The 24759-nt window shown below is 62.4% G+C and overlaps 4 protein-coding genes across 6 annotated transcripts; 1 reads left to right on the forward strand and 3 right to left on the reverse strand.

Annotated features, from left to right (window-relative positions):
- Positions 1-1368: 1368 nt before the first annotated feature.
- Positions 1369-7334, reverse strand: GOLGA7B (golgin A7 family member B). Of its 2 annotated transcripts, none has more exons than XM_034062555.1 (5): positions 7239-7334; positions 2313-2438; positions 1829-1981; positions 1592-1693; positions 1369-1473 (listed from the first exon to the last, which is right to left on the reverse strand). In XM_034062555.1, the coding sequence occupies exons 1-5, from the start codon at positions 7293-7295 to the stop codon at positions 1369-1371; spliced, it is 543 nt and encodes a 180-aa protein (XP_033918446.1). In that variant the 5' UTR covers positions 7296-7334. The 2 variants fall into 2 exon arrangements, with proteins under 2 accessions (XP_033918446.1, XP_033918445.1); XM_034062554.1 differs by lacking the exon at positions 7239-7334 and adding an exon at positions 3519-3530.
- Positions 7335-9581: 2247 nt separating this feature from the next.
- Positions 9582-11763, forward strand: SFRP5 (secreted frizzled related protein 5). Its single transcript, XM_034062371.1, has 3 exons — positions 9582-10122; positions 10844-10921; positions 11349-11763. Exons 1-3 carry the CDS (start codon positions 9591-9593, stop codon positions 11687-11689), a joined length of 951 nt encoding a protein of 316 aa, XP_033918262.1. The 5' UTR covers positions 9582-9590; the 3' UTR covers positions 11690-11763.
- Positions 11764-14675: 2912 nt separating this feature from the next.
- Positions 14676-19747, reverse strand: ZFYVE27 (zinc finger FYVE-type containing 27). Of its 2 annotated transcripts, none has more exons than XM_034062479.1 (11): positions 19470-19747; positions 19332-19402; positions 19075-19261; positions 18818-18913; positions 18515-18627; positions 17832-17962; positions 17406-17477; positions 16895-17039; positions 16566-16612; positions 15647-15728; positions 14676-15441 (listed from the first exon to the last, which is right to left on the reverse strand). In XM_034062479.1, the coding sequence occupies exons 1-11, from the start codon at positions 19673-19675 to the stop codon at positions 15377-15379; spliced, it is 1215 nt and encodes a 404-aa protein (XP_033918370.1). In that variant the 5' UTR covers positions 19676-19747; the 3' UTR covers positions 14676-15376. The 2 variants fall into 2 exon arrangements, with proteins under 2 accessions (XP_033918370.1, XP_033918371.1); XM_034062480.1 differs by having other exon boundaries at positions 19466-19747.
- Positions 19748-21663: 1916 nt separating this feature from the next.
- MARVELD1 (MARVEL domain containing 1) lies at positions 21664-24668 on the reverse strand. The gene is made up of 2 exons (XM_031044702.2): positions 23164-24668; positions 21664-22981 (listed from the first exon to the last, which is right to left on the reverse strand). The coding sequence occupies exon 1, from the start codon at positions 24049-24051 to the stop codon at positions 23524-23526; it is 528 nt and encodes a 175-aa protein (XP_030900562.1). The 5' UTR covers positions 24052-24668; the 3' UTR covers positions 21664-22981; positions 23164-23523.
- Between the last annotated feature and the right edge of the window lie 91 nt (positions 24669-24759).

The raw sequence follows: 24759 nt of genomic DNA on the forward strand, positions 1-24759 counted from the left end.
CCTCCTTATTTTCCCCCATGCTCACTCTCCTTATGAGGCTCTGTGCACCTTGGTGTGCTGGGGGATGCCCAGCCTGCCTCTGTGCCCCCAAGCATTGACCCAATCCCCACTCTGACAGGACACGGGACAAGCACAGTGAGGGATGAAGCCAGGGTTTATTGAGGAAGGTCTCCATGCAGCAGAGCCCCTGTGTGAATGGCAGGGCCAGGGCCACCCCACACATGCTCCATGACAGAGCCAGAGGGAGTCCCAGGGGGCAGGGTTTTCCCTCCAGGGTCCCAGGAGAGCAGTGCTGCCTCGGTTCAGCCCTGCACCCAGGCAGGGGCTCTTCTCCTCAGGGTGCTGGATATCACAGGGACCCTCCTATTCCCTACCATCTGACCTTGGCTAATGAATCCCCACACCTTGCAGCCAGCCCCAGGTGCCCCTTGGGGTCCTCACTGCAGGCCAGGCTGAGACCTGGGGTGCTGGTGGCAGATGCATGCAGGATTTGTGGGCAGGGGAAAGCTCAGCAGCAGGAGAGGAAGGGTTCTGGTGGAGCTGTGCTGTGCATGAGCCTGGGGCATAATGCACAAGGGCAGGGGCCTGCCCAGCACTGTGCATCCCTGCCCTGGGCATGCGGCTTGGGGCTGGAAAGCTTTCTGGGTGCAGCTGGGGATGGCACTGGATCAGGCAGGGGGCAGAAGCAAATGCTCAGTGTCATGGGTAGTGCTGAAGGACGGTACTGGCAAGAACACTGCTACCAGATGGCTGAAGGCACCTGGCCAGGGCTGTGAGCAGCAATGGGCAGTGTGTGGGGCAGGGCTGGGGCGAATGCATGGCACCATCTTGCAGATGAAGCAGCACCAGGGCTCTGCCAGGCACACTGGGCACTGGGCACACAGCAGCTGAGCCTTACCCCGCAGCTGGAAGTGCAGGACACCCCAGAGAGGGGTGCAGCAAGGGCTTACAGTGCCCATGGGATTAGGGATAAGTGCATGTCCCCCTCTTAGTGATGCATGGGGCTTTACCAATCCTGCTGCTCCCTGATGCATGACACACAGAGCACTCCTTACATAGCCAGGCAAGCTCCTTCACTTGGGGCAGAGGCAGCAACAGCGAGCACTCAGCAGGCTGCAGCAGCTCCTTGGCACCAGTTTCTCTCAGTGGGAAGCACCTGGGATGTGCCAGCACCAGCCCCTGCCCGCAGTGGGTCTGAGCAGGGGCAGAGCTGCTGTGGGGGGCACAGAGCAAACAGGGGTGGGAGCCCCCGGCCCCCCCCTCCCGCTCTCCCGGGGCTCAGAAGCGGGTGCTCTGGTAGTGCAGCCTGCGGAGCTCGGACAGACCACTGTCCCGGCAGTACGAGTCCCTGCAGGGACCCCCTGCCAGTCACCGGCCCCCAGCCCCGCCACCCCCCCCACTGCTGCTGCTGCTGGAGCTGCCACTGCTGGAGCTGCCGCTGCTGCACCGGTCCTCGTAGATGGAGATCTCAATCTGGGCCCTGCTAAGGATCATTGGTGAGATAGGCAAGCCCGATGGCCCAGCACACACTGCAGTGTCCCCCCACCCCTCGCCCTTGTCATCCCCCAGCATCCCGCTGTCCAGAGGATACGACCCTCATGCCACGCTCCAGGGGGTCAGTGAGCAGCAGCCCCCGTGGTGCATAGATCTTCTCGTTCTGGTCCTGGATGTACTTGGAGATCTTCTTCAGGACCTGCCAGCACACGGAGGGACCCTCAGGGTCTGCCAGCACCACTGCCTGCTCTACCCTCCAGGCCCCCTGCTCCCTGTGCCCACCGCCAGGCCTGCAGCCATGCCCATCCCTGAGCCCTCCCCTGAACCTCAGCACCTTCTCATAGTGCGTCTCCATGCAGAGGAAGATGAAATAGGCAGTGGCACAGGCCAGGCATCCCTCCAGGTAGGAGCTGCCCCCAATCTTCTCCGCCTCAGCATAGAAGCCATTAAGGGTTTTCACTGTTTCCTCAAAGAGTTGCCGCTCGATCTAGAGCAGAAACCAGGGTAAAGAGGAGTCTGGCCAGAGGCTGACCCTGTCCCCATCCCCAAGGGGAGCTTCCCAGCTGATGCCTCAGCTCCCCAGCCTCTACCCACCTTCTGCCCTTCACCAGAGCCTCCTGGTGCTCAGGAGCACCCAAGCCCTTGCAGACGGGACAAGGTTGTTGTGATTGCATGGACCCAGCAGCATCAGATGGCCCAGAGCCATGCAACAAACATCCTGTGGAGACCCCATGCCCTCAGACCCCTCTCCCCACCAAGTCCCAGTAGGGCACCAGCATAGGGCACCCCCCACCCTGTCAGCCTGCCTTGCTCCCTACCCGGCTCTCCAGCTCAGGAGGGAACTTTGTCTGGAACTGGCACGTGGTCCCATCGCTGTAATCCCGCTGCACAAAGACCTTGGTGGCCAGAGATGCACTGCGCCGCAGCTCCTGCAGGCTGTGAACCTGGGGAGGGCATCGGGGTGAGGTGGGGTCTGCAGCCGTGGGGTGCCAGGCATCCCTGCTGAAGGGCAGTGCTATTCCCCCATTGTCAGGGGCTGCAGGCTCACACACGTCCAAACAGGGAACCCGCAGCACAGGCTGTGTCGTGCTGTGAGCACAGCTCAGTTCTGGAGGTGCGAGGCCGCAGGTGAGGGGAGGAAGGTGGCAAGGGGAGGATGCCACGGTAGCCCCTCACTTGGAGCATGGGCAAGCGCATGTGCTCCCTGCTGGTGCCTGGCCTCGCCTGCACCGGCCCCTGAACGCATGGGTGTGTGTTCTCTGGTGTGCCACGGCCCCGGAAGGGGGCAGCCCCTGTCCCCAGCACACAGCCCCGCAGCAGCTCCCAGGCAGGATGGGAGCGAGCCGGGCAGGCGCAGGGGGCTGGCAGCGGGGCTGCAGCAGCAGCAGCAGCGCGGCGGGCGGCGGCTGCAGCGGGGCGGCAGCACAACAGGCATCGGCAGCCCCGGCCGCAGGCGCTCAGCCCAGCCCCGGCACCCCACGGGTAGTGAGGAACCACGCCAGCCCCGGCGCAGTCTTGAGGAGCTGGAGGAGGGGAAGCGCCAAGGGCGCGTCTCAGACCCCACCCTGTGCTTCCCTTTGGCTGACATGGGGCCACCGACTGCTGTGTGCCCCACACACACTGTCCCTGTCAAGGGTCCTACCCACGGCACATGAGAGAGGGACCCCCAACCCCACAGCCCCCCCTTTTCCCGGGATACCCCACCCAGACTCACCTGCTCCCTCCAGCAAGGGCACCCTTCACACCCTTCACCCACCCGTACCCCTGCTCCTCAGGACACCCCACATCCACACTGGCCTTTCTGTGCACACAGACCACGCACCCTCCCAGCCCCACACCACCCCCAGCTCACCCCACGCCGACCCCAGCCCCAGCGCTGCCCCCCAGCACAAGCGCATCCCACGTTGCCCCCTTTCCCCAGTGTCCGCGGGTACGGGAGGGCAGAGCGGGGGGGCTTCGCCGCAGCCGGCACCGGCAGCCCCGCTGCAGGGTGGTCCCCGCGCTCCGTGCTGCCGCGCACCCACCTCCGTGGCCATGGCGTGGGGGGGCCCGGGCCGGGCTGGGCTGTGCCGGGGGAACCGGCGCTGTCCCCGGGGCCGTGCCGGGCGGTGCGGCGGGACTGGCGCTGTCCGCGGTGCTGCCGTGCAGAGCGGCGGAGGCGGGCCCGGCCGCCCCGTGTGCGCAGCCGCCCGGCCCGCCACGGCCCGCCCCGAGGCGCCGGGGATGGGCGCCCGCCGCTACCGGCACGGAGCCCCTGGAGGACGCGGCCCAGCTGCTAGGGACAGCGGTACCGGAGTCCGGCTCACGCAGCAGGGAGCTCGAGGAGGGACACTGCTGCTCTCTGTCCCGGGGGTCCGGGAGCCACTGCGGGGACTGGGGCCCGGCTGCCCAGGGGATGCGGCTGTAGGTCCCTGTGGGGAAGTGTTGGGGTAGCAGGGGCCCTGGGGGACCGTGGGGCTGGCCCGGTGGAGACCCGGCGGGCCCGCCGTGGGGCTGGAAGCCAGCCTTGCCAAGAGGCCTCCTCTGAAGCTGTTTGTTTGCGAAGGATTTGCAGCTGGCACTGGGCTCTGGAGCGGGAGCTGCGATCACAGTGCAGACAGACATCAAAGAGCAGAGCTAACGAATTCTCTGTTATCTCTGCCCATTGACAGCTCAATTAGAGCCAGAGAAATGCCAAACAGGGGGAACAGAGGCTCTCCTGAGAGGGGAAGGAGGGGGGGCTCACAGCTGGGTCCGTGGTGAAGGAGGAGGGATGCGGTAGCTGGGCACAGGGCCCTCATCGTGCGGGAGAGCAGCCAGCCCTTCCCTCAACACCTGGGCGCTGCTGGAGGCAGTGTGGGGCCCTGCCAGCACGTCTGCCCAGGCTGCTAACACAGAACACAGGGACCTTGATGAAACAGCATCGTCTGCCTCCTGCTCCCTCCCCTGAGCACCAGCACAGGCTTCGGGCAGAGCAAACAGAGGCAGAGCCCTGTGGAGGCTGGTGGGGAACCCCAATACTCTGGAGTGTAGCAGGGTTTGTGACCAAGGGACAAAAGCACATGTGCAGGCAGGGATCCAAGTCACAGGGCTCATCTTCCAGCAGACAAAGCTACAGATCCCATCGCTTTCAGGGGAACCTGCTGCTCCCATGGTTCAGAGCAGGCCTGCCAGCACACACCCCGCAGCAGTGGGGTGCGCCCTGCCCAGAGAGTGCCACAGAGCCAAAGGAGCCCCCTCGGGGCAGGGGTGAACTCTCCCGTGTGCACACACGTGCATGTACATGGATGAAGGTATTCGTGCATGCACTGCCTGCCCACACCTGCCTGCACCCCCCACACGCACCCAGGCACACATCCATGTGCTCACACACTCGAGCGTGTCCCCGCATGCCCCCAAGCCCAGGCCCTTCATTCCGGCCCCTTCCCGTGTGGTGTGTCACCAGCACGTCAGGACTCCCTGCCCGCCTGGCAGGGCCCTGCCAGTTACCATGGCAATGCTGTGCCTGCCAGGAGATGGAGTTTGCTCTCCACTCTGCAGTGAGGGGCCAAGAGCAGCCGGGGGTACACTGACACCCCGGCTCTACCCTGCTGCCCAAGGAAGGGCTCTTCTCTGGCTGCACCAGCTCAGCCCAAGATCCAGACCCTCAGTTCTGGGCTCCTGCTGCCTCACAAGCCATGGAGCTGCTGTCTGCACCACTAGAGCATGTGTTCTTTGGTGGGACATCGTCACCCCACCATGGGCAGCCACCTTCTGCCAGCCGCATGACCCAGGAGCAAGCTTTGCCCAGTGTCAAGCAGGGCTTGGACAGCCTGGACCTGCTCCACAGTGCTCACCACTGCACAGCCCCTGGCCCTCCCTGTGATGCCTGCAGCATCTCCAGAGCCCACCAGGACCTGCCAGCCCCTCCATGCAGGGTGCACCTCCATGGGCAGTTTTAACCAGAGCAGGGACAGACCCTGTTGGTTTCCATGCAGAGTGGACAGGCTGCTGTCTGTGCCACAACATGCCATGCCCATGGACCCACAGAACAGGCATGGGGCATACTTGGGGCCCTATGGCCAGCCCCACACAGCCAGTGTGCCTTTATCCCTCACACTGAGTCATCCATGCCCAGCAGTGCCCCTGGTCCAGCCCCTGCACCTGGCTCCCAGGTCAGGACCAGAGGATGTCCCCAGGAGCATAGCGCTGCACTCTGTCCCAGCACCCTGACCCTCCCTGGAGTCCCAGCATGGTGCCTGAGGGCCATGGAGCCCTGCAACCAGCCTGGGACTGACCCCTGGGGTCCCATCCTGCACCCACTGCATGCCAAGCCCCCTCCCAAGCCTGCCAGGCCTGTCAGTGGCTCTGGCTCCACTTCAAAGGGGCCATGACAAGGCCAGGTCCTGGCAGCTACTTCACAGGGCACGGGGGGAGCTCTCATTAACGGGAGGGAGCATGAGCTCACCACCCCAGTGAGGACAACGGTGACATTTGGGAGGCACACAGACAAAGCAGGGCAAGGTGATCAGCTGATAACCTTTCCTGGGAGAAACCAGGTGTGTACACCAGTACGGGGGGGGCACTTCTCCCACACTGGGAGCCCCTGAAAACAGCTCTTAGTGCCCCAGCCTGCTCCTTCAACAGGACAAGGAGAGTGCCCCAAGCTGATCCTGCAGCCTGGGCACCCTGAGGTGCTAAGTGGCACCTGCAGCACTGCCACACCCATCTGTGCCCATCCCAATTGGTGGTGACAGGACCCCATTGCACTGGGATACCCCACAGAGGGTGCCCCACAGGAGTGCATGGGGGGACACAGCATCCTGCAAGCAGAGGGGGATGTTGTTTCAGAGCATAGTGCCAAGGTCCAGCTTTGGCAAAGGTGCAGGCTGGGAGCTGGGGCTCTGCAGGGATTGCCCCCACCCGGGATGGGGCTGTGCTGGGAGCAGACACGGGTGGCTTTTCCCACCACCCTGGTGGGGCAGAGGGCTGAGAGGAGTCCCCACAAGGGACGTGCCCCTTTCCTGCCCCGGTGGGGGCCAGGCCGGAGGGTGCCGCCATCGAACAGGGGTCTGTGTGCAGGAGGTGCCGGGGGGGCCGGGACTGCGCCGGGGCTGCCATTGCCTGCAGCTGGGCCGGGAGCGCTGCCAGCCGCATTCCTGGGGCTGTGTGGGTGCAGGGTGAGTGCACAGACACCGCTGCCCTGCCCGCTGCCCACCCCACAGCCACTACGGACCCGGCCCCACCGAGCCCCTCCCAGTCGTGCCCCAGCCTCCCCCAGGGGTGGGGGCACATCCCTGGGGTCTGTGTCCCTCCATAGCCAGTAGTGGCATGCTGTCCCATCCCCTCACCGAGGGTCCCTGCTCTGCAGTGGGGGCATACTAAACCCAGCAGTGACGCAGCCTGGGAGTCCCAGGAGCATGGAATGGGGTTGGAACAGGGAGGATGAAAGGACGGGAGAGACAAGATGATGGGGAGGAGAGGAGGATGGGAGCAGGGAGGGAGCCCACATAGTCCACCCAGCCCACCCAGACCCTTGGGATGCATCTCTGCCTGCAGAAACAAGGTTGGCAGTGCTCAAAGCTGCAGTGGCAGAGGGAACTGGGACATGATGGAAACAGCCAACCAGGACTCTGCTCAACATCTCATTTCCCAGGAGCCTCCATCTCCCCTGGCTCCCGGCGGGCACAGATCTGCAGCATAGATCTGCTCTGGGCTACAGCCAGGCACAGGTCCCTGGGGAGGGCCCAAAGTGGTGAGGGGGCACCCCCAGGGGATGTCCTTACCATGCCACCCTGGCTGGCCATCCCCGAGGCCCCCACTGTAGAGGGGGCAGCCCCCATGGTCCTGGTTCCGGCCTCGCTGCTGTGAAAGGTGACACAGGCGGTGACACAGCCAGCTCCCCGGAGTGACAGGCACAAGTGTCAGTCTCCCAGCCGGCTGTGCGGATGCAGGACGGGGATGCGGCACTGGAGCAGCCTGCGCAGGCAGGACACAGGGAAAGGTGCCAGCTCCAGCTGCCCTATGATCATCCCCATCCCCAGTGTGCACCTAAGATCTACCTTCCCTAGGACATCCTGGGTGGCAAAGGGTTAAGGAAGCAGCAGGGGTGGGGGTGCAGCAGGGGTGGGGGTGCAGCAGGGACCCCTCAGAGCAGAGGCGCAGGCTCAGCTTGGGGACAAGTATGCCAGGACACATGGCAGGGTGGGAGCAGAGGGTGAACATCCCTCTCCTGGGGCCAGCCCTGCTCTCCCCAGCACGGCCATGCTGCCAGGAGGTGACTCAGTGGCTCTAACGAAGGCATTGTTACAGATGGGGGCACCAGGCGAGCTGGCAGGGAACCTCTCACTCCCTCTCAGACCCCTCACCTTCATCCCTTCATCTGGTGGGGTGCCAGCTGGCACAGGGTGCTCAGCACCCCAGCACCTTCCTGGGACAGTCTGTAGGTGCTGGGGGCTGCACCGGGTGGCTGGGGTAGGCTGGGAGCCAGGACCTGGTCCATGGCCAAGAGCAGGACAGCAGCAGTGCTGGCAATGCTGTGGGGACAGTGTGGGGACAGAGCTGAGACAAAGCAAGGTGTGCTTGGCATCCTGCACACTGACAGCTCCATCCCACACATGCAGGCTTCCTCTACCTCCACCTCTCAGCCTCACCAGCCCCTTCCCAGCCCAGCTCCCATGGCAATTACACCCTGCCCAAGCCCATCCATCACAGATTAGCTATTTTCTATTGGCATTTATCTCCAGGCAATCTCATTCCTGCCAGTGACAGCCTGATGCTTCCAGCACCCTCCCTCCTGCTACCGGGCAGCCCTGATAAAGGGCAGCTCTATCTTATCATGCTTCCCTGCAGTTACACATTAATGGTGCCATCTCCGGGGCTTGGCCGGGGTGCGATGAGCTCAGCTCACCCTCGGGTTGGCAGCAAGCATCACTGGGCAATGCAGTAATGGGCACTGTGCCCAGCACGGAGGGCACGGGCAGGCTGCAGGCAAGCGCAGGTTGTGTGGGTGAGGTTCCCAGCACAGCCCCAGTGCAAATGGATCCCACCAGGGCTGGGGGGACGGCTCCTGCCCCCAGCCCGGAGCAAAGGGCAGCTGCTATCATTGTCTGCACCCGGCTGTTTGCTCTGTCGCCCATTAACAGAGCTGTCTTATCCAGCAGGCAGGGGCCAGAGGCAGCCCAGAGCTCGTTGGCCAGGCAGGGGCATCGATCATGGGAAGGGGAAGGGGTGCCCCAGATAACCCCTGCAGACAAATGAGTTTCTAATGGGGTCTCGAGCCTTGCACCCCCGGCCCGGCCCAGCCCACATCCAAGGAGACAGGGGAATGTGGCCCCGGCAGGACCCTCACCCCACTCAGGGTCCAGCTCTGTCTGTGGGGAAGCAGCAGAGCCTGGGTACAAGTCCTTTGCTGGGAGGTGTAACCCCAGCTACACCTGTGCGCAGCAGACCACGGTCATTCCCAAGGAATAATGACCTTGTGCCCACGGCATTGCTTTGGCATTGATGCCACACATGGCACCTGGTACATGGGTACCCCAGCTGCTCCCAGTGCTGCAACATGAAGCCTCCAGGTGACCTGCTTCTCCAGCCACTGCATCCCAAGCATCCCCAGACCCATATCCCATAGGGTCCAAGAGACAATGGGCAGGGCAGAGAGAAGGAAGAGGATCCCCTGCCCCATGCCAGGGCATGCCTGCGGTGCCAGGTGGGACAGGGGCAGAGGGGTTGTGGATAACAGGGACACCTTGCACCCACAACACACCCCCATGAGGCAGGCGAGCCCCTCTGGAGGGCATCACCCCGGGGCACACAGAGTTGGGATGAGCTGAGGGGCTGAGTGCAGGGGGTCCCGGGAGGGGGGTGTGAGACACGCAGCGGCTCCTGCCCGAGGAGGGAGGGCTGGGGCCGCTGGGCAGGAGGGCAAGCGGCGGCAGCGGGGTGGCCGTCGGGGCAGGCTGGCGTGGGGCCGGGGGCCAGCCCCGGGGGGGCCCTGCAGCCGGAGCAGATTGGCTGCCGGTGAGGCCTCCCCGGGTTCCTTAGAAAGGGCGGCGAGTGTGGGAGGCGCTAAGGGAGCCGGCAGCCACCGACCCGCTCCCGTCCCGTCCCATCCCGGTCCCGCGCGGCAGGCAGCGGCGATGCCGCGGGCAGGCGGCTCCCCGGGGGTACCGGGCTCGGCGCTGCTGGCGCTGGCGCTGTGCCTGGCAGGGTCCCCGGGCGGCGGGCAGCACTACGACTACTACGGCTGGCAGCCCGAGAGCCTGCCCCACGGGCGCTTCTACGGGCGGGAGCCGCAGTGCCTCGATATCCCGCCCGACATGCAGCTCTGCCGCGACGTGGGCTACAAGCGCATGCGGCTGCCCAACCTGCTGGAGCATGAGACCATGGCTGAGGTCAAGCAACAGGCCAGCAGCTGGGTGCCCCTGCTCGCCAAGCAGTGCCACACCGACACCCAGCTCTTCCTCTGCTCCCTCTTCGCCCCTGTCTGCCTCGACCGGCCCGTCTACCCCTGCCGCTCCCTCTGTGAGGTGGTGCGTGACTCCTGTGCCCCTGTCATGGAGTCTTATGGCTTTCCCTGGCCTGAGATGCTGCACTGTGGCAAGTTCCCCTCCGACCATGAGCTCTGCATTGCCGTCCAGTTTGGGAACAGCAAGGCCACCCCACCACCAGGTAAGCAGGAAGGGCACTGTAATGGGTTGGGGATGCATGCAGGGCACCTGCCATTGGTGTGTTCCCATGCACCCCCATCCTTGCACCTCTTGAAACAGAGTACTGGGCGCAGCATGGGCACAGTACCAGCAGCATTAGCTGCTTTAGCTGGGTACCACTTGCTGCACAAGGATGAAGGCACACAACTGCCTGCATAGAGCTGCACCAGGGTAGGGGAGAGCAGCGTGGCCATGGGAGCAGCACTGAGAGTGAACATGGGATGAGATGGAAGCCACTGGGGAACCCACCACAAAACTGCATCCCTCTCCTCCCACTGAGACCCATCCCAGCAGCAACGAACATCTGCATCCTGCACCTGCAGGTCTCAGCCCTGCGCTGCTGTCAGAGGGTGGCTGTGTCCTCAGGCAGGGGAGGGAATATCACCCAATGACAGCCCAGGGTCAGGATAAGGGCTGTGACACCCTTCAGGCTGGGACCCCCCCCCCACTGCTGCTGTGCCCCAAAGTGCCAGCATCAGGATGGAGTCCCTGTGCCCTGTCCCCTCCTGGGGGGTGGTGCTGGGACACTGGCCAGTGAAAGCTCTGTGACCTCTGCATCAGCCCAGCACAGCTGCCTGGGGAGCAGAGGAGCTGCTGGGGCTTCCCAGAATGTCCCTGTGGAGCTGGTCCAGGTGACTGGTGTCAGCAGCAGGGAGCTGTGACAGTGACTGGTTTCTCACCAGTGTCCAAGATCTGCACCCAGTGTGAGATGGAGCACAAGGCAGATGGCATGATGGAGCAGATGTGCTCCAGTGACTTTGGTGAGTGATGGGGTCCCTTTCCTCCCCATAGCCACTCCATAGACAAAGGGCTGCCTCCGCCAGCTCTGACGTCCCAAGATGGGGTTGGCTGGAGGGTGCTGTTGTACAGGGACAGCCCCATGGGAGACCCCCTTGGACCGTGTGTGCATGGGATGGGTGCACCACAGAGGACATCGGGGAGGGGGGGGGATAGGCAGAATGGGTCATTTGGGATGGTCTCTGGGGCCTATGCTGAACACCCCCAACAGCCCCTTCCCCTCCCCACACAGTAACTTCCCCAGAGACCCTTCTCCTGCATCCCACCCCAGAGGCAGGGTGCACCCTGTCCTGCAGAGGTGCCAGGCCTGGACCCCCCCAGGCAGCACCCTAGCAACCCACAGTCTCCTCCCCCCACCCCCCAACCACGCCCCACTGCTGCCCCACACAGTGGTAAAGATGCGCATTAAGGAGATGACAGAGGAGAACGGGGAGCGGCGGCTGGTGGCTGCCCAGAAGAAGAAGGTGCTGAAGCTGGGTCCGCTCAAGCGCAAGGACACCAAGAAGATGGTGCTGCACATGAAGAACGCGGGCGCCTGCCCCTGCCCACAGCTCGACAGCCTCAGCGGCAGCTTCCTGGTGATGGGCCGCAAGGTGGGCAGCCGCCTGCTCCTCCTCGCCGTCTACCCCTGGCAGAAGCACAACAAGGAGATGAAATTCGCCGTCAAGTTCATGTTCTCCTACCCGTGCCCCCTCTACCACCCCCTGCTCTATGGGGCTGGGCAGCACTAGGGCTCTGCCCACCCTGCCCTGTCCTAGGACTTCTGCACTGGCCCCACGCTGCACCCCTGGTTGCACCCAAGGGCCCCTGCTCTGCTCCCCCCAGCCCCTTGGCTGTGCCCCCGAACCCTGCTCTGTGCCCCCAGGATTCCCACTTGTGTTTGTGGGAGCCTCTATCCACAGCCAGGAACCCTGCTCCCTCCCGAGCCCCTGTTCTGCTCCCAGGACCCCTGCCCATAGGCAGGAGCTGAGGCTGCACCAGGACCCTCACTGTGCACACTTGTGAGCCCTGGTTTGCACCACAGACCCTTGGCTACTTCCAAGCCCCCTGCCAGGCACCCCAGGAGCTCTTGCCTGCACTCAAGGTACCTGCTTGGCCCCCTTGGCTGCGCCTGAGTCCCCTGCCCTGCATTCCTGTGGCCCTGCCCAGCTCCCTGATGACATGCCCCAGGCCTCCAGCCCACCAAAGCATCCCAAGCCCTCACACCCCAGCCTTGGGTTATCCCACCTTCGCAGGGACACAGCCCAGCTGAGGCAGGTCCCTCCTGCCCCACTGTCCCCAGAGACCAAGAGCCTGGAGCAGGACAGCCCTGCCTGGGCTCCCCCCCCCCCGCTACCCCTCTCACATGGCTCACTGAGGGTGTGCGGGGTCCACTTCCAAGCCCCCCAGACCCCTCCTGCTGCATCTCTCACCCATAACCCTACCAAAACCCACACCAGACACCCTTTGCCCATCCACACAACAGTAAATTATTCCACGTCAGAAAAGCTTGTGTCCTGTGGTTCATGGGCAACCACCTCCCGGAGCTCCCTCGAGGACTCCAGGAAGGATGGGAGGGAGCTCTTGATCCTGCTCACTGAGTGGGGTAGCAGGGTCACCCTGGGCACCAGTGCTAGCCCATAGCCTAAGGCTGGGCAGCTCAGCCAAGCCAAGGGATGAGGTTCCCAGTGGTCACAGGCATTGCTGGAGACTCAGGCATCCTGCCATTTCAGAGAGCCTGGGAGGGTGGCAAGGTGAGAAGGATGGAAGGGGTACAGGTGACAGGGGCATCACTGCGGATGGAGCCCCACAGCCAGATCTGAGGGTGTTCACAGAAGAGGTTTATCCCCCTGTGACCGTGGGGGACAGATCCCTGTGCTGGGAGCTGGAGGTACATGTGAGAAGCCTGGCACTGACCGCAGGCAGAGGCAGACCGCAGCCTGGCCAGAGTCCCTCCCTGGACATCCCACCTGGGTACCACCTGAGAGCCCTGTCTGCAGGTCCCAGACAGCCCTGCTCGGCTGCCAGACCTCCCACAGTGTTCCCTGGGGCCACAACCTGCACCAGCAGCACAGGGACCAGGGCATCGCTCACCCTCACCCCTCTGATGGCAGATGGATGCTGCCCCTCGGCTCAGATCCCTGAGCCTGAGAGCAGGGGCTGCCTCTGCCCCCCACCCCAGTCCCACTGCAGCCCTGTTTACCCAGCACGTTCCCACATCCAGCAAGTGAGGGAGGCACGAAGGTGGCCACAGGATATTTACCCAGACCTGGCTGTCTGACACCGCGGCTTCACACCAGAGCTGGCCCCACTGCAGGGGAGCCTCCAGGAACAAGAGGGGAACTGAGGCTGTGGGATGCCTGTGCCCACCCTGACAAGGCAGCTGGGCACCTGCCCCATGCCAGGGTAATCCCAGCTCCTTCTGCACCCCTCGGGTATGGCCTTGGTCCCTCTGGCCACCCCTTCCAGCAGCAAAGGGCACTCACATTCTGCTCTAGGCAAGGGAACGTGGCCTGACCTGCAAAGAGCAAGGGACAGAGGATGGCCAGCCCCGACCCAGCCTCACACAGAGGCAGGCAGTCATTTTTCCCAATGTGGAAAATAAATGGGGAAAAGCCCAGATGCTGTTAGAAGATACGTTTAGAGCGAGGCTGCCACAGGGATAAACATCCTCAATTACATCACTTTACTGCATAACTTAGAGTGCTCAAATAAACCCCATCTCCCACAGCTCAGCTTTATCTGTAGCCCTCTGTATTCCTGCCATTAGCATCTTTCCAGGGAGTGTTCAGACATACACAGATCATCGTGCTCCTCACTCCAAGTGTTTTCTCTAGAAGGACAAGTAACTTCTCTCTGCCTCCTACCATCGGCTGTCTGAGCTCTACAGCTCAACACCACCACCCCCTCCAACCCCCACAGACCAGTAGTTACCCTACTACAGATAAACCCTCACTGACAAACACAACCCCACAGCTCTCAGGTGCTTCACAGCCCCCTCCCCACCATTACAGCTGCTCCACTGCCCCCAGGCACTGCTGGGCTCTCTGCATGCCAGCCCCCCACACACACCCTGGCCTTGGAGCATTCCCAGCACAACTCAGACACTCATCATCGCTGCCAAGTCCAGCTTTCCCCCACATTTCCATAGGGCACAGCTTGAGGAAGATGTTTATGAGCCCATGCCTGAAGGGACAGCTCAGGCTGCCCCATGTGAGCTCCCACACTGGCAGGGAGCTGGTGAGTGTCACAGCCTGGTGGGCACTGGCCAATGCCAGCCCAAGAGCACCGGCCATCCCAGACCCCCCAGCTGGGGGGAGATGCAGCTGGCTGGCAGGGACCCAGGCCATGGCCATTCCCAGCTGCACAGCAGCCAGGGTCACATTCCTGGGATAGCTGGGAGCGTTGCTGTTCACGCAGGGAAAGGTCATCCTTGTGCATGCAGGCAGCTGCCCGGACCACCGCCTGGGTAGGGCAGGGGAAGGAGCAGCTGTGGGAGGCAGAGAGGAAACACAACAGCTCCGGCCAGAGCTGAGCTGCTCCCTGGCACAGCCACGGAGGGGCAGCTGCACACAGCACAGAGCAGGGGCAAACAAGGCCACAGCCTGACAGGAGACGGAAACCCCAGTAAGCAATGGGAGCTAGTGGCAGAGACACACTTCTCCATGACCATCCTCCAAGGGCACAGTTGCCAGGGTGACCTGAAACAGCTTTCATTGGCACAAGACAAGAGCCAGCTGAGGGCAAGAGATTTATTGGTCACTCTCTATATACACCTATGTATTAATCTGTAGTAGAAAGCAGCAGTCACTACGTGCACAGAGCAGCAAATTGTGCTTCTTCTGATGCTGCACCTGGAGATTTGACCACAGTGCCCGGCCAAAACTTACCTTCTTGCCTCCTCTACTCTACAGCCAAACATGGGAGGAGAAAAGATTAAACCTGCAGGCAGCGAGGCCAAGCAGCACAGGAGTGACTAGCAGGAGCTGAACAGAGCCAGGACCAAAGATGACATCCTAAATGGATGCAGAGCTCCAACTTGATCCCTAAAATACAGTCACCTAGCACCGTGCTGGGAAAGGTAGGGACAGAGCCCTGAGGTTATTCTGCCCCACTCAGGACCAGAAGTGGGAAGGATGGCTCCTCCACCACTGAGCCAGGGCACAGGGCCTGACAAGCACGTGGAAGGGCACAGCAAGTGCCAGGGCTTGGAGCAGCTGCCATGGGGCAGTCATGGGGATGGGGCACAGCCCCTCTGCCGCAGACACAGCTGGTGCGGCACCTGCTGCATGGCAAGGAGGGCTGGTCTGCCCCCAGCTGGTACAGGCAGGAGAAGGAGTGGGCACAGGCAGCCTCTGGCAGGGTGATGCCATGCTGGGAACCAAGTAGCCCAGGCATCAGGCAGCACAGGACCCAGGAGCTGGCTGAGGCTGGTGCAGTCACTTGATGAGCACCTGGTTGCACAGAGCACACACGAACACAGTCTCCCTCTGAGCCTCTGGGGCTGAAAAGGAAAGGAGGTGTCAGAGATGCTCCCCTTCCCCACCACAGGATTCCCCACTCCCAGGCAACTCTCGGAGTTGCTCCAAGAGCTGCAAACCATTCACCACTGTCCTGAGCCAAGCAGCACTGAACAGGTCCTGTCCCACCAGGGCTGGGGCAAACTCCTGCAGCAGGCAGAGCTCTGCCCTCCTCCACCATCCACTCACCTGTGGCTCCCATCACAGCCTTGGGAACTTTGAAGGAACAACACCTGGAGCAGAAGCTGTTCCCACAGTTACTGCAGCTCCGCTGTGGAGAGAGATGGGGGTGAGACAATATTCTAAGCCCATTCCCAGCCCTCCTTGGCAAACTTCAGTGCTAGAGCACTTCTAACAGCATTCCCTGCTGAAGGAGAGGGGGTGCAAGCCCTGGGCCCCAACAGCAACAGCAGAGGAGTCATCTGCCAACACCACCTGTACAAACCACCCAGGCCTCACATGCTGGATCTGCATTCAAGTGTGCTCTAACATCACAGGCAGCCTGTGTCCAGCCTGAAATAGCAGAGGCTCCAGGAGGTTTAAGAACACTACATCACTTCCGATGATGTAACCCTGGAGGGATGCAAGCTCCAGAGAGTGCCAGGGATTTCAGACCCAGGAGTAAAGGGAGGCAGCAGGAAGACATCAGTGCCAGTCTGGAGGGGACAAGAGATATCCCCTCTCCAGAACTGCCCAGGGGACTGTGTGCCAAGCATCACACACTGGGATTAAGATAAGACAAAAGGGGTGGGCTTTGCTTCCCTAGTTCCTACAAACAGACCTATGCTCTACTTCATTGGGAAGCTCTCAAGCCAGAGGAAACAGGTTAAACAAGAGCACAGAGCAAGTGCCTTCTACTCCAGTACACACAGGTTTAGCCTGAGGCAGCTTCCAAAGGAGCAAATAGATAAAAGACTCCACAGCAGAAGGGATCCCTGTCACCCTTAGGCATGCAACAACACCCAGCACTTAGCTGAGGTCATCTGCTGCTGAGCTGTGATTGAGGCCAACCACCTGAGCTGCCGGAGAAAGCCAAGGTGAGCCAGACACACACAACACCTCTGCCCCAGGAGCAGGCAGCAAGCTGGGCTGGAAGCTGCAGACTCACCCTCTTCTTGAGCACAGAGAAGGTGGCTCCACAGCCAGTGCAGCTCCCTGGAAGAAATGAAGCAGAGCTCAGACAGGGCTCTGCTGCCTAGGACCATGAGCTACAGGAACACCCACGTCTGTTGTAAAGCCTCAGCTTAGAGGTAATAGTGCTGCACCTTCCCATCTTTGTCCCTCCTAGGAAGCCTGGAAATAACCTCCCCCTGGAGAGGGGAGGTCACTGAAGGTGTCAACACAGCTTTAGCAGGTACATCCCTACTCCGTCCATTCCAATGCAGTGGTCACCACTGCAGCACAACCCCTGCAATGCTGAGCTCCCCTGAGCCTTACCAAAGTTGTTGCTGGGGTAGCGCTTGCGCAGGCGCTCGGTGAGGCGAGACACTTTGCTGCGGATCACCTCGTTTTTGCTCATAAAACCGTTGTCTGGGAGGCTGAGGTCAAAATCTGCTGAGCACTGAGAGCTCTCATCATCCTCCTGCAGAGAGCAGAGCCGGCTCAGCGTGGAGGGGTGGCTGTGGGCATGCTCATGTGCTGCAGGGCATCCCAGCCCAGAGATGGGCACCCAACAGGCAGGATACTGCATATGGCATCCCCACAAGCCGCTGGCAAACCAGGAAAAGGCTGCCAGCTGCTCCAGCATGCCTTGGCATGGCAGTACTCACCATGACCAGCAGCTGGTTCTCCTTCTCCCGCAGCATGGGATAGAGGAGAGGCAGTACAGAGTCAGAGACATCCAGCCCCACAGCCACCCTCCTCAAGAACCCAGCTTGCTCACCGAGGCTCTTATCCCTTCCCACCCCAGCAGCCCTACGGGCACAGCCCAATCCCACCAGCTTCAAACCTCAATAGCATCTTTGAACTCTTCATCAGGCTCTGCCTCCTCTGCCTCCTCCACACTGCCAGGGGTAAGGTCCTGCAAGAGATTCACAGAGCTCATCCTGCTGTGCCCACACCCAATCCAAAGGTGGGCCTACACTTCTGCAGTGGGTTCCAGGACAAAGGATCAGCCCCATGAGAAGACATGAGTCCCAGAAGGTGAAGTGAGCTCCTGCCTCCCCAGACAACATCCTCACATGCAGCAAAACAACTGAGCCAAGCCCCCAGTGCAGCAGGGCAGCCCCCCAGCAACTCAGGAGGAGCTCACAGGCTTCCATCACCAAAGCTGGCAGCTGGAAGCAGTTTGAGGGTATAGGGACACAGGCACAGTCAGACCAAAGGGTGACCTTCAACGCCCACTCCATAGGTGACAGCCCTGCCCTTAACTCACCTCTGTGCTGGTGGGTGTGGGGGTCCGGTCCAGGGGGGCAGCAGCAGGCAGGGGCTCAACAGGCTCTGGAATGATCTCGAGGGGTTTGGCTCCCACACACTGCTCAATTGAGGCCCTGAGCTGCAGTATCACTGGTAAGAGGGAAATGCGGCTGGAGTGGGGTGGCACTTCCCATCTTCCAGCCCCACTGCACAAAAGCCAGCTGCGAGAGCCAATCTCCAGGGCTCAATATGGGACAGTGGCACATACAACCTTCAGTTATCAGGTACCCTGAGCCCTCCTCTGCTCACACATCAAAGTTAGCAGCAAGGAACCCCCTCACTATCTGCCCCAGCTCAGGATAAGAACAGCAGGGGCCTTAGTCAGAGATCTCACTCCAGCATGTGCTACAGAACAGGGCGCACCTTCAGCTCTCCTCCCCTCTGACAGCACGTTTCCAGGACAGTGTCATACACTGCCACAGGCACCGAGAGTATTTCATGTCCTGCAGAGCAGGGTCAGAATCAAGAGGGATGCCAATGCTCACGTACGAGCTGTGGTGTCAGCGCCGGTTTGCCACAGCATAGAGGAGAGCAGAAAACAGCACCCAGGCCAGGACACACATCAGGAGAGGCTCTCACTTGGCTTCAGAGGGCCTTTCCCCAACCCATCCCACACAGGCCACTTTCAGGGAAGTCTCTTACCTTGGTAGAACTGGGTGTTGCCCAGGAAAAGGGTGCTATTGAGGATGGCCAGGACCCAGCAGAGGGGCAGCAGGTAAAGGACACAGACAGTGCCCAGCAGTGCCCCATAAAATCTGAGAAGGAGCAGGAGAACACTGCAGTCAAGACAAGGCAAATCACAGCACACCACAAGCCCTCCTTCCTTCATCTGGATCTCCACCTGCTCTCTCCAAGTACCAAACACATCAAATGCAGCTCCACAGGCCTGGCTGGGCCTCTCCTCCCACTGACACCGCCACAGGGTGCCTGACCCATAGTACTCACTGGGAAGAGACAGTGGGGTTCTCCCAGTGAAGTACACGGTACACTGCCTCGCAGCTGCAGCACATCCCGCTCAGGAACCCCTCCAGCTGGATTAGGCTGCAAACGAGACCTCAGTCACAGAAAAGCCCCACAAACACACCCCTTGGCTTCCCCACACCCCACAGTAGCCAGAGGTTGGTGTGAACCCAGACCCCCAGAACCCTTCCTGGCTGCAGAAGCCCCAGGAGCCCCACAGTGGTGGGGCCCCAGAGACTCACAAGCTCTTGACCTGGGCGATGGCCTCCTGCTTTGAGAGCTGCACCTTGCGCAGGTCCTCCCGCCGCACGCTGTGGTACCTCCTGCGCACCAGCTCCGGCTCCGAGGGCTGGGCCCGGCACGTCTCCTGCAGGTAGCCCAGCACCGCCGGCACCACCACCAGCAGCGCGAGCACCGAGTACCAGGCAGCTGGAAGAGGAGGGACAGCGTCAGCCCCGGGGCTCCGGGCAGGGAACCGGCCCTGTCCCCGCACACGCACCTTTGCCCAGGGTCAGCAGGAGGAAGTTGAGGCCGAGGCAGACGAGGAGGGAGCACAAGGGCCGCTGCCACCTGCGGGGCAGACGGAGGGTGAGGGACATGAGGCCACTGTGACGGTCTCTGCCCAACCCGCACCTACCGGAGGAGGGAGCGCACGCCCTCGGCGGCGTCCCGCAGCGGCTCCAGGTACAGCTCCAACCGCCGGTAGCTCCGCACCAGCTCCAGCAGGTCGAAAGCAGCGGCTGCGGCCTTGGGCGGCGGTGACGGCAGCTCCAGCGGCGCATCCCCGGCCGCCGCCGCCCCCTCGGGGCTGCCGGCCGCCCCGTCCCGCTCCACCGCCTGCATACCGGGACGGGCCGGACCGGGATAGCCCTACGCCGCCCGCCGCTTCCGCGAAGCAGCCAGGTGCGCCATGACGTCAGCGCGGCGCTAGCACGCACCCAATCAGAAGAGCCAAACTTAACGCGCGGAGCAGAAACCCCGCCCCTGCGCGAGAGTGGCGGCGGAAGAGGTCCCGGTGCGGTCCCGGAAGCGGCGGCGGCTCGGGCCCGCCCCCGGGTGTGGGGCCGGGTTTGGTGGGGGCGGTCCGGACATGGGGCTCGTCCCTGACCTGCGACTGATCGAGGTCCCAGCATGGTGCCGATCCGGGCTGGTCCGGTTCAGGACTCGGTCCGGTCCCAGGCTAGGGCTGGGCGTTGCTCCCTGTACGGGTCTCAGTCCCAGCCTAGGTCTGGTCCTGATGAGGGTCAGCTCCTGGTCCAGGGCTCCGTCCCAGGCTGGGTCTCAGCACGGCCTGCTCTCAGCTGTGCAGGGCACTGTGGATTTGCCCCCATGGGCTTCATTGCTGGGAACCTCTCTACGGGGAGAGACCAGAGACTGTCCCCACACTGGCCCTTGGGAGGGACTGGGGGGTTGCCCCCAGGCCCATAAGCGTGGCTGGCAGCTCATCCACTGCCTTTCCATGACCCCAGAGTGGCCCAGCCCTGGCTACACTGGCACTGTTCTGCAGAGCAGAGCCGCAGGTCCTGCTCCCACCACCGCAGTCACCACAGGCATCCTGCCAGCTGCTTGCAGGAGGGCAGGGCTGCTGGCTCCCAAGGGTGTTCTGGGGACCCTGAGCTGCATACACTGCAAAAGGGGGGAAGCCATCCCATAATACTCCATGCAACCTTGTTAACTCTATGCCAGTTGCTGGGCTATGGTACAGGACAGGGCATGTGACCCATGCCGGTGACACCTCATCTGCAGGTAGAGGTCCAAGGCTCATCCCCATCCCAAAAGTGCAGCCCAGGGCTGGAGACAGCCCCAGGAGCTGCCCCCAGCTCACCCCCAGCACTCCAGAGCCCCAGTAGCATGGGCACGACTGCCCAGCAGTGCCCCAGGCCTGGAACAGAGAGCCCTTTCAGTCTGGAGTGACAAAGCCCATAGGAACGCAGCTCCATCCTGTCCCCACTGTGTCCCTGCGGCCACACTCAGTGCCTGTGCTCAGCACCCATGTGAGGACCAAGCTGTGCCCTGTCTCTGGAGGGGCAGGGAACAGCCCCTGTCCCCAAGGGAGAAGTTTAAGCCTCTCTATCAGGAGGGGTGGCTCAGCACCAGGGATCCTGCTCATGATCCCAGAGCACACCAGGATGTGTTGACCACATGTCCTGGGTTCAGATGTAACAGTTCTTTTTCTCCTCCTTAGTAGCTGGTGCAGTGCTGTGGTTTGTTTTTAGTCAGAGAACAACGCTGATAACACCAATGTTTTAGTTGCTGCTCAGTAATGTTTACCCCAGTCAAGGACTTTCTGAGTCTCAGGCTCTGCCAGGGAGGAGGGGAAGCTAGGAGGAAGCAGAGACAGGACATCTGACCCAAACTAGCCAAAGGGGTATTCCATACCACAGCACGTCATGCCCAGTATATAAACAGGGGCCAAGATCGCTGCTCAAGTCAGGTTGAGTAGTGGTGAGCAACAGTATTGGGCATCACTTGTTTATTGTGGTTTTTCCCTTTTTAGTTTTATATTTTCTCCCCTTATCATTTCCCTTATCATTATTATTATTCCCCTTATAATTAGTAGTAATAGTTTTGTATTATGCTTTTGTTACTGGATTGTTCTTATCTTAACCCATGGGCTTTACATTCTTTTGATGCTCCTCCCCATCCTGCCTGGAGGGGGGAAAAGGGGGAAGTGAGCAAGTGGCTGCGTGATGCTGAGTTACCGGCTGGGCTTAAACCAGAGGCTCCAAACAGGAGGCCCCATGATGCAGGGCTACAGAACCAGGGGTAATCTCAGCTCAGATCCTGTCCCTAACAGATCCCAACCCCAGCAGAAAGGCTCCGACACCTGGTGAGCGCCAGTGATGCTTTATTTAGAAGGTGAATCCATAGGCACTGCAGAGGGGGCTGGAGAGGGGACAGAGCCGGCACGACAGGCAGGGAAAGGCACTTGTGGTGGCAGAAGCCCTGCTGGGCACCTTGGGCAGCCTGAGCCAGGGGCTGCACCAGAGGAAGGAGGTGTCAGGGACCAGCCCTGACACAGAGGGGGGCAGAACATCCTGCCCAGGGAAGGGGCAGATGGCCTGGGGGCTGGCAGAGCTCACAGCATGAGGGGGGACACAGCACCTCATGATGGAAGCGGTGACCCAGCACCAACCCCAGACCCTCCCAAGCCCCAGGAGTATCACGACTGCTGCTCTTCACTCCAGAAAGGGCACCAGGGAACCCCAGACAACACCCAGAGTCTGTGACCAGGGAAGGGACTGTAAGGAACATCCATCCTGCCGATCTCAGCCTATGAACAGACTGGGGCAGATCACCCCTCACACCAGGAGCAACAGAGAGGAACTGTCCCCAAGCAGGGTGAGGAGGGCTTGTGGCAGGGCAGCCCCAGTGTGCTGCTCCTCAAAACGTTCCCAGTCTCTGGCTGCCCATCACTCCAGCCAGCCCCACAGGGCCTCCTCAGGGCTTGGCACTCAGTGGGCTGCGGAGGCTGATCCAGGGCTGGGCTGCGCCCGCTGCTGACATTCTCTTCTGGTGCCCAGGACAGACTGTGTCCCCACGGTGCCCGGCCCCAGCTCACCTGCAGCCACAGTGCCAGCAGCAGTCCAGTGCTGCCATGCTGCTGTGCTCACCCTGCTCACCATGGTCTCCGGGCGGTTCAGACCCAAAATGGAGCCAGATTGTCCTGAGAGGAGTTTTCTGGGATGATAAACCAAGTGCCATGGAGCCAGGCAGGGCTGCAGGCCAGTCTTGAGCGCCACTGGGGCAGCTGTGCTTGTCCCGGTTGGAACAGCTGGGCCCTGGTGCCTCAGAGCGATGAACCTCACTGCAGGAGGGCAGGGGAAGAGAACAACCCTGTGCCCTGCTCCCTTCAACCCCAGGGTCAGCCATCCCCATCCTGCGGCAGTATGAACCCCATGCTGGACCAGGCAATGGCCTTGCTTGCCCTTCCCTTCCCCTCACCCCACAGTGATGGAGGTCGTGCTGTCCTGTGCGGGCTCAGCCCCAAGCAGGACAGCGTGTCGAGGGTCCGGGGTGACAGTGGGTCAGGCTGTGCAGGACCTGGGTGTCTCCACACTCCCAGAGTGCAGAGCAGGAGGGGCTGAATCCGCAGGGCTCCAGCAAGACGGGAGACATGTTCAGGCCAGACAGGAGGAGGGGCCCAGGCTGGGAAAGCCGAGATCAGAGCCTCCATTAGAGAACTGAGGAGGCGCCATGCAGTTGGGAATGGTGGGAAGGGGCTGCTGGAAGGCTGTATGGGAGGCAGTTCTACCTACCCAACCCCACTACACACCACTGCCCCCTGCTCAGCGCCCCTAGGCCAGTCCCCTAGGGATAGGAGCACCCACCTGAGCATGCAGCATCTGTAAGGCTGGGGCAGGGGAGTTGGGCAGGGGCCCTGGAGGGCTCCCAGAAACTGGTTTCCTTCTGAAGGACTTTCCACTTTGGTCCTTCCACTTGCAATAGCTAACATCTGTCCAGGGCTGGGAGAGGGGCCTGTGCAGTGGCTGGAGCTCCACGTTGTCTTGGTGTGATGCAGGAGAAGCCATGCTTGGGGAAGGCCTCTGTCTGTCCATCCATCTGTGCAGGAGTCTCCGGAGGAAGCGCGGTGCAGTCAGCCGGGAGGGGTTGAGGCATCAGGGTCACTTTGTCCCAGAGGGGCTCTGCACTCCGTCCGCGGGTGAGGCGAAGGAGAGTGCTGTGGGGTGTCAGATGATGTCGCGCTCATCCCGGCAGCGTCGTGACAGGCAGTAGAGCCCAGAGAAGAGGTACAGGCAGGCGGCGATGCCCCCGCAGACAGAGGCACTCAGGTAGGCACCGTAGAGGCAGTGCTGGCTGTAGCCCGGCAGGTTGCAGTAGCTTTTCCGCCCAGCCTTGTAGCCCATGATGCCGGTGGCGGCCGCGTAGAGCCCCACTCCAAGCGCCAGGTCGTGCACCAGGTTGGTGAGGAGCCAGCGGGAGCCCAGCCAGGGCACCAGGGTCCAGCGCCCCAGCAGGCTCAGCCCGAAGAGGGCCAGGGTGAGGAGCCAGACCAGGACGGCAGCGAAGAGTGCGAAGTGGGCCGCCCCCTCGTACTTGTGAGCAGCCACCGTCACCCAGAAGGCAGCGCCCAGCGCCAGCTGCCCGAGGCGCAGCAGGCCCAGCGGGCTCCGCAAGTAGGCGCGGTGGAGGCTGAGCGAGCCGCGGGCCAGCGGCCCTGGATGCGGCGGTACTGCCGGGGGAGCCGGGCGGGCCATGGTGCGGCCCTGCCTGCTCCGGAGCTGCTCGGGCTGGTCTCAGGGCTCCGGCAGCAACTTCCTCCGCGGCCGCTGCCAAACATCTGGCGCTTAACGGTCCTCCCCGAGCGGGGCCTCTTTCCTCTCCCCTCCGCTGCTCTCCGCCCCGCCTCCCGCCGGCCCACCGGACAGCCCCCAGCAGCGGGTTCCTCTGCCGCTGCCGTCGGGCGGGAGCTGCCGCGCACCTCCCGTCCCTCCCCGTCCCGTTCCTCTGCCGAGGGGGCTCGGGAGGCAGCGGGAAGCGGCGGCGGGGCTCTGGGGGAGCGGCACAGGGACCCCGCGCGGCGGCAGCATCAGGGGCGAGCTCCGGGGCTCCCCTCTACGTCACCCGGGATTCCCTCTCGGTGTGACGTACTCTGGGGCTCCACCTGGGGGCGCGGCGGCGCCAGCCGCTCACCCGCCTGTTGACGTCACTCGCGCCACGTGGCCTCGCTCGCAGGAGGGGCGGTGCTGCCACGCCCCACGGTTCCGATTGGCTCTGGCAGCGGGAGGCGGGAGCGGATTGGCGGCGCGGCGGGTGAAGGAGGCGCGGGGCAGCGGCGGGACCCCGGGGGAGCGGCGCGGAGCGGCCCCGGCTGTGCGAGCCCGGGAAAGGGGCTCACGGTGGGACCGGACCGGACCGGACGGGACCGGACCTGCGTGCGCCGGCCCCAGCCGGGCGCCTCCCGC

The sequence above is a fragment of the Melopsittacus undulatus genome, chromosome 4, assembly GCF_012275295.1.
Source record: "Melopsittacus undulatus isolate bMelUnd1 chromosome 4, bMelUnd1.mat.Z, whole genome shotgun sequence".
NCBI lineage: Eukaryota > Metazoa > Chordata > Aves > Psittaciformes > Psittaculidae > Melopsittacus > Melopsittacus undulatus.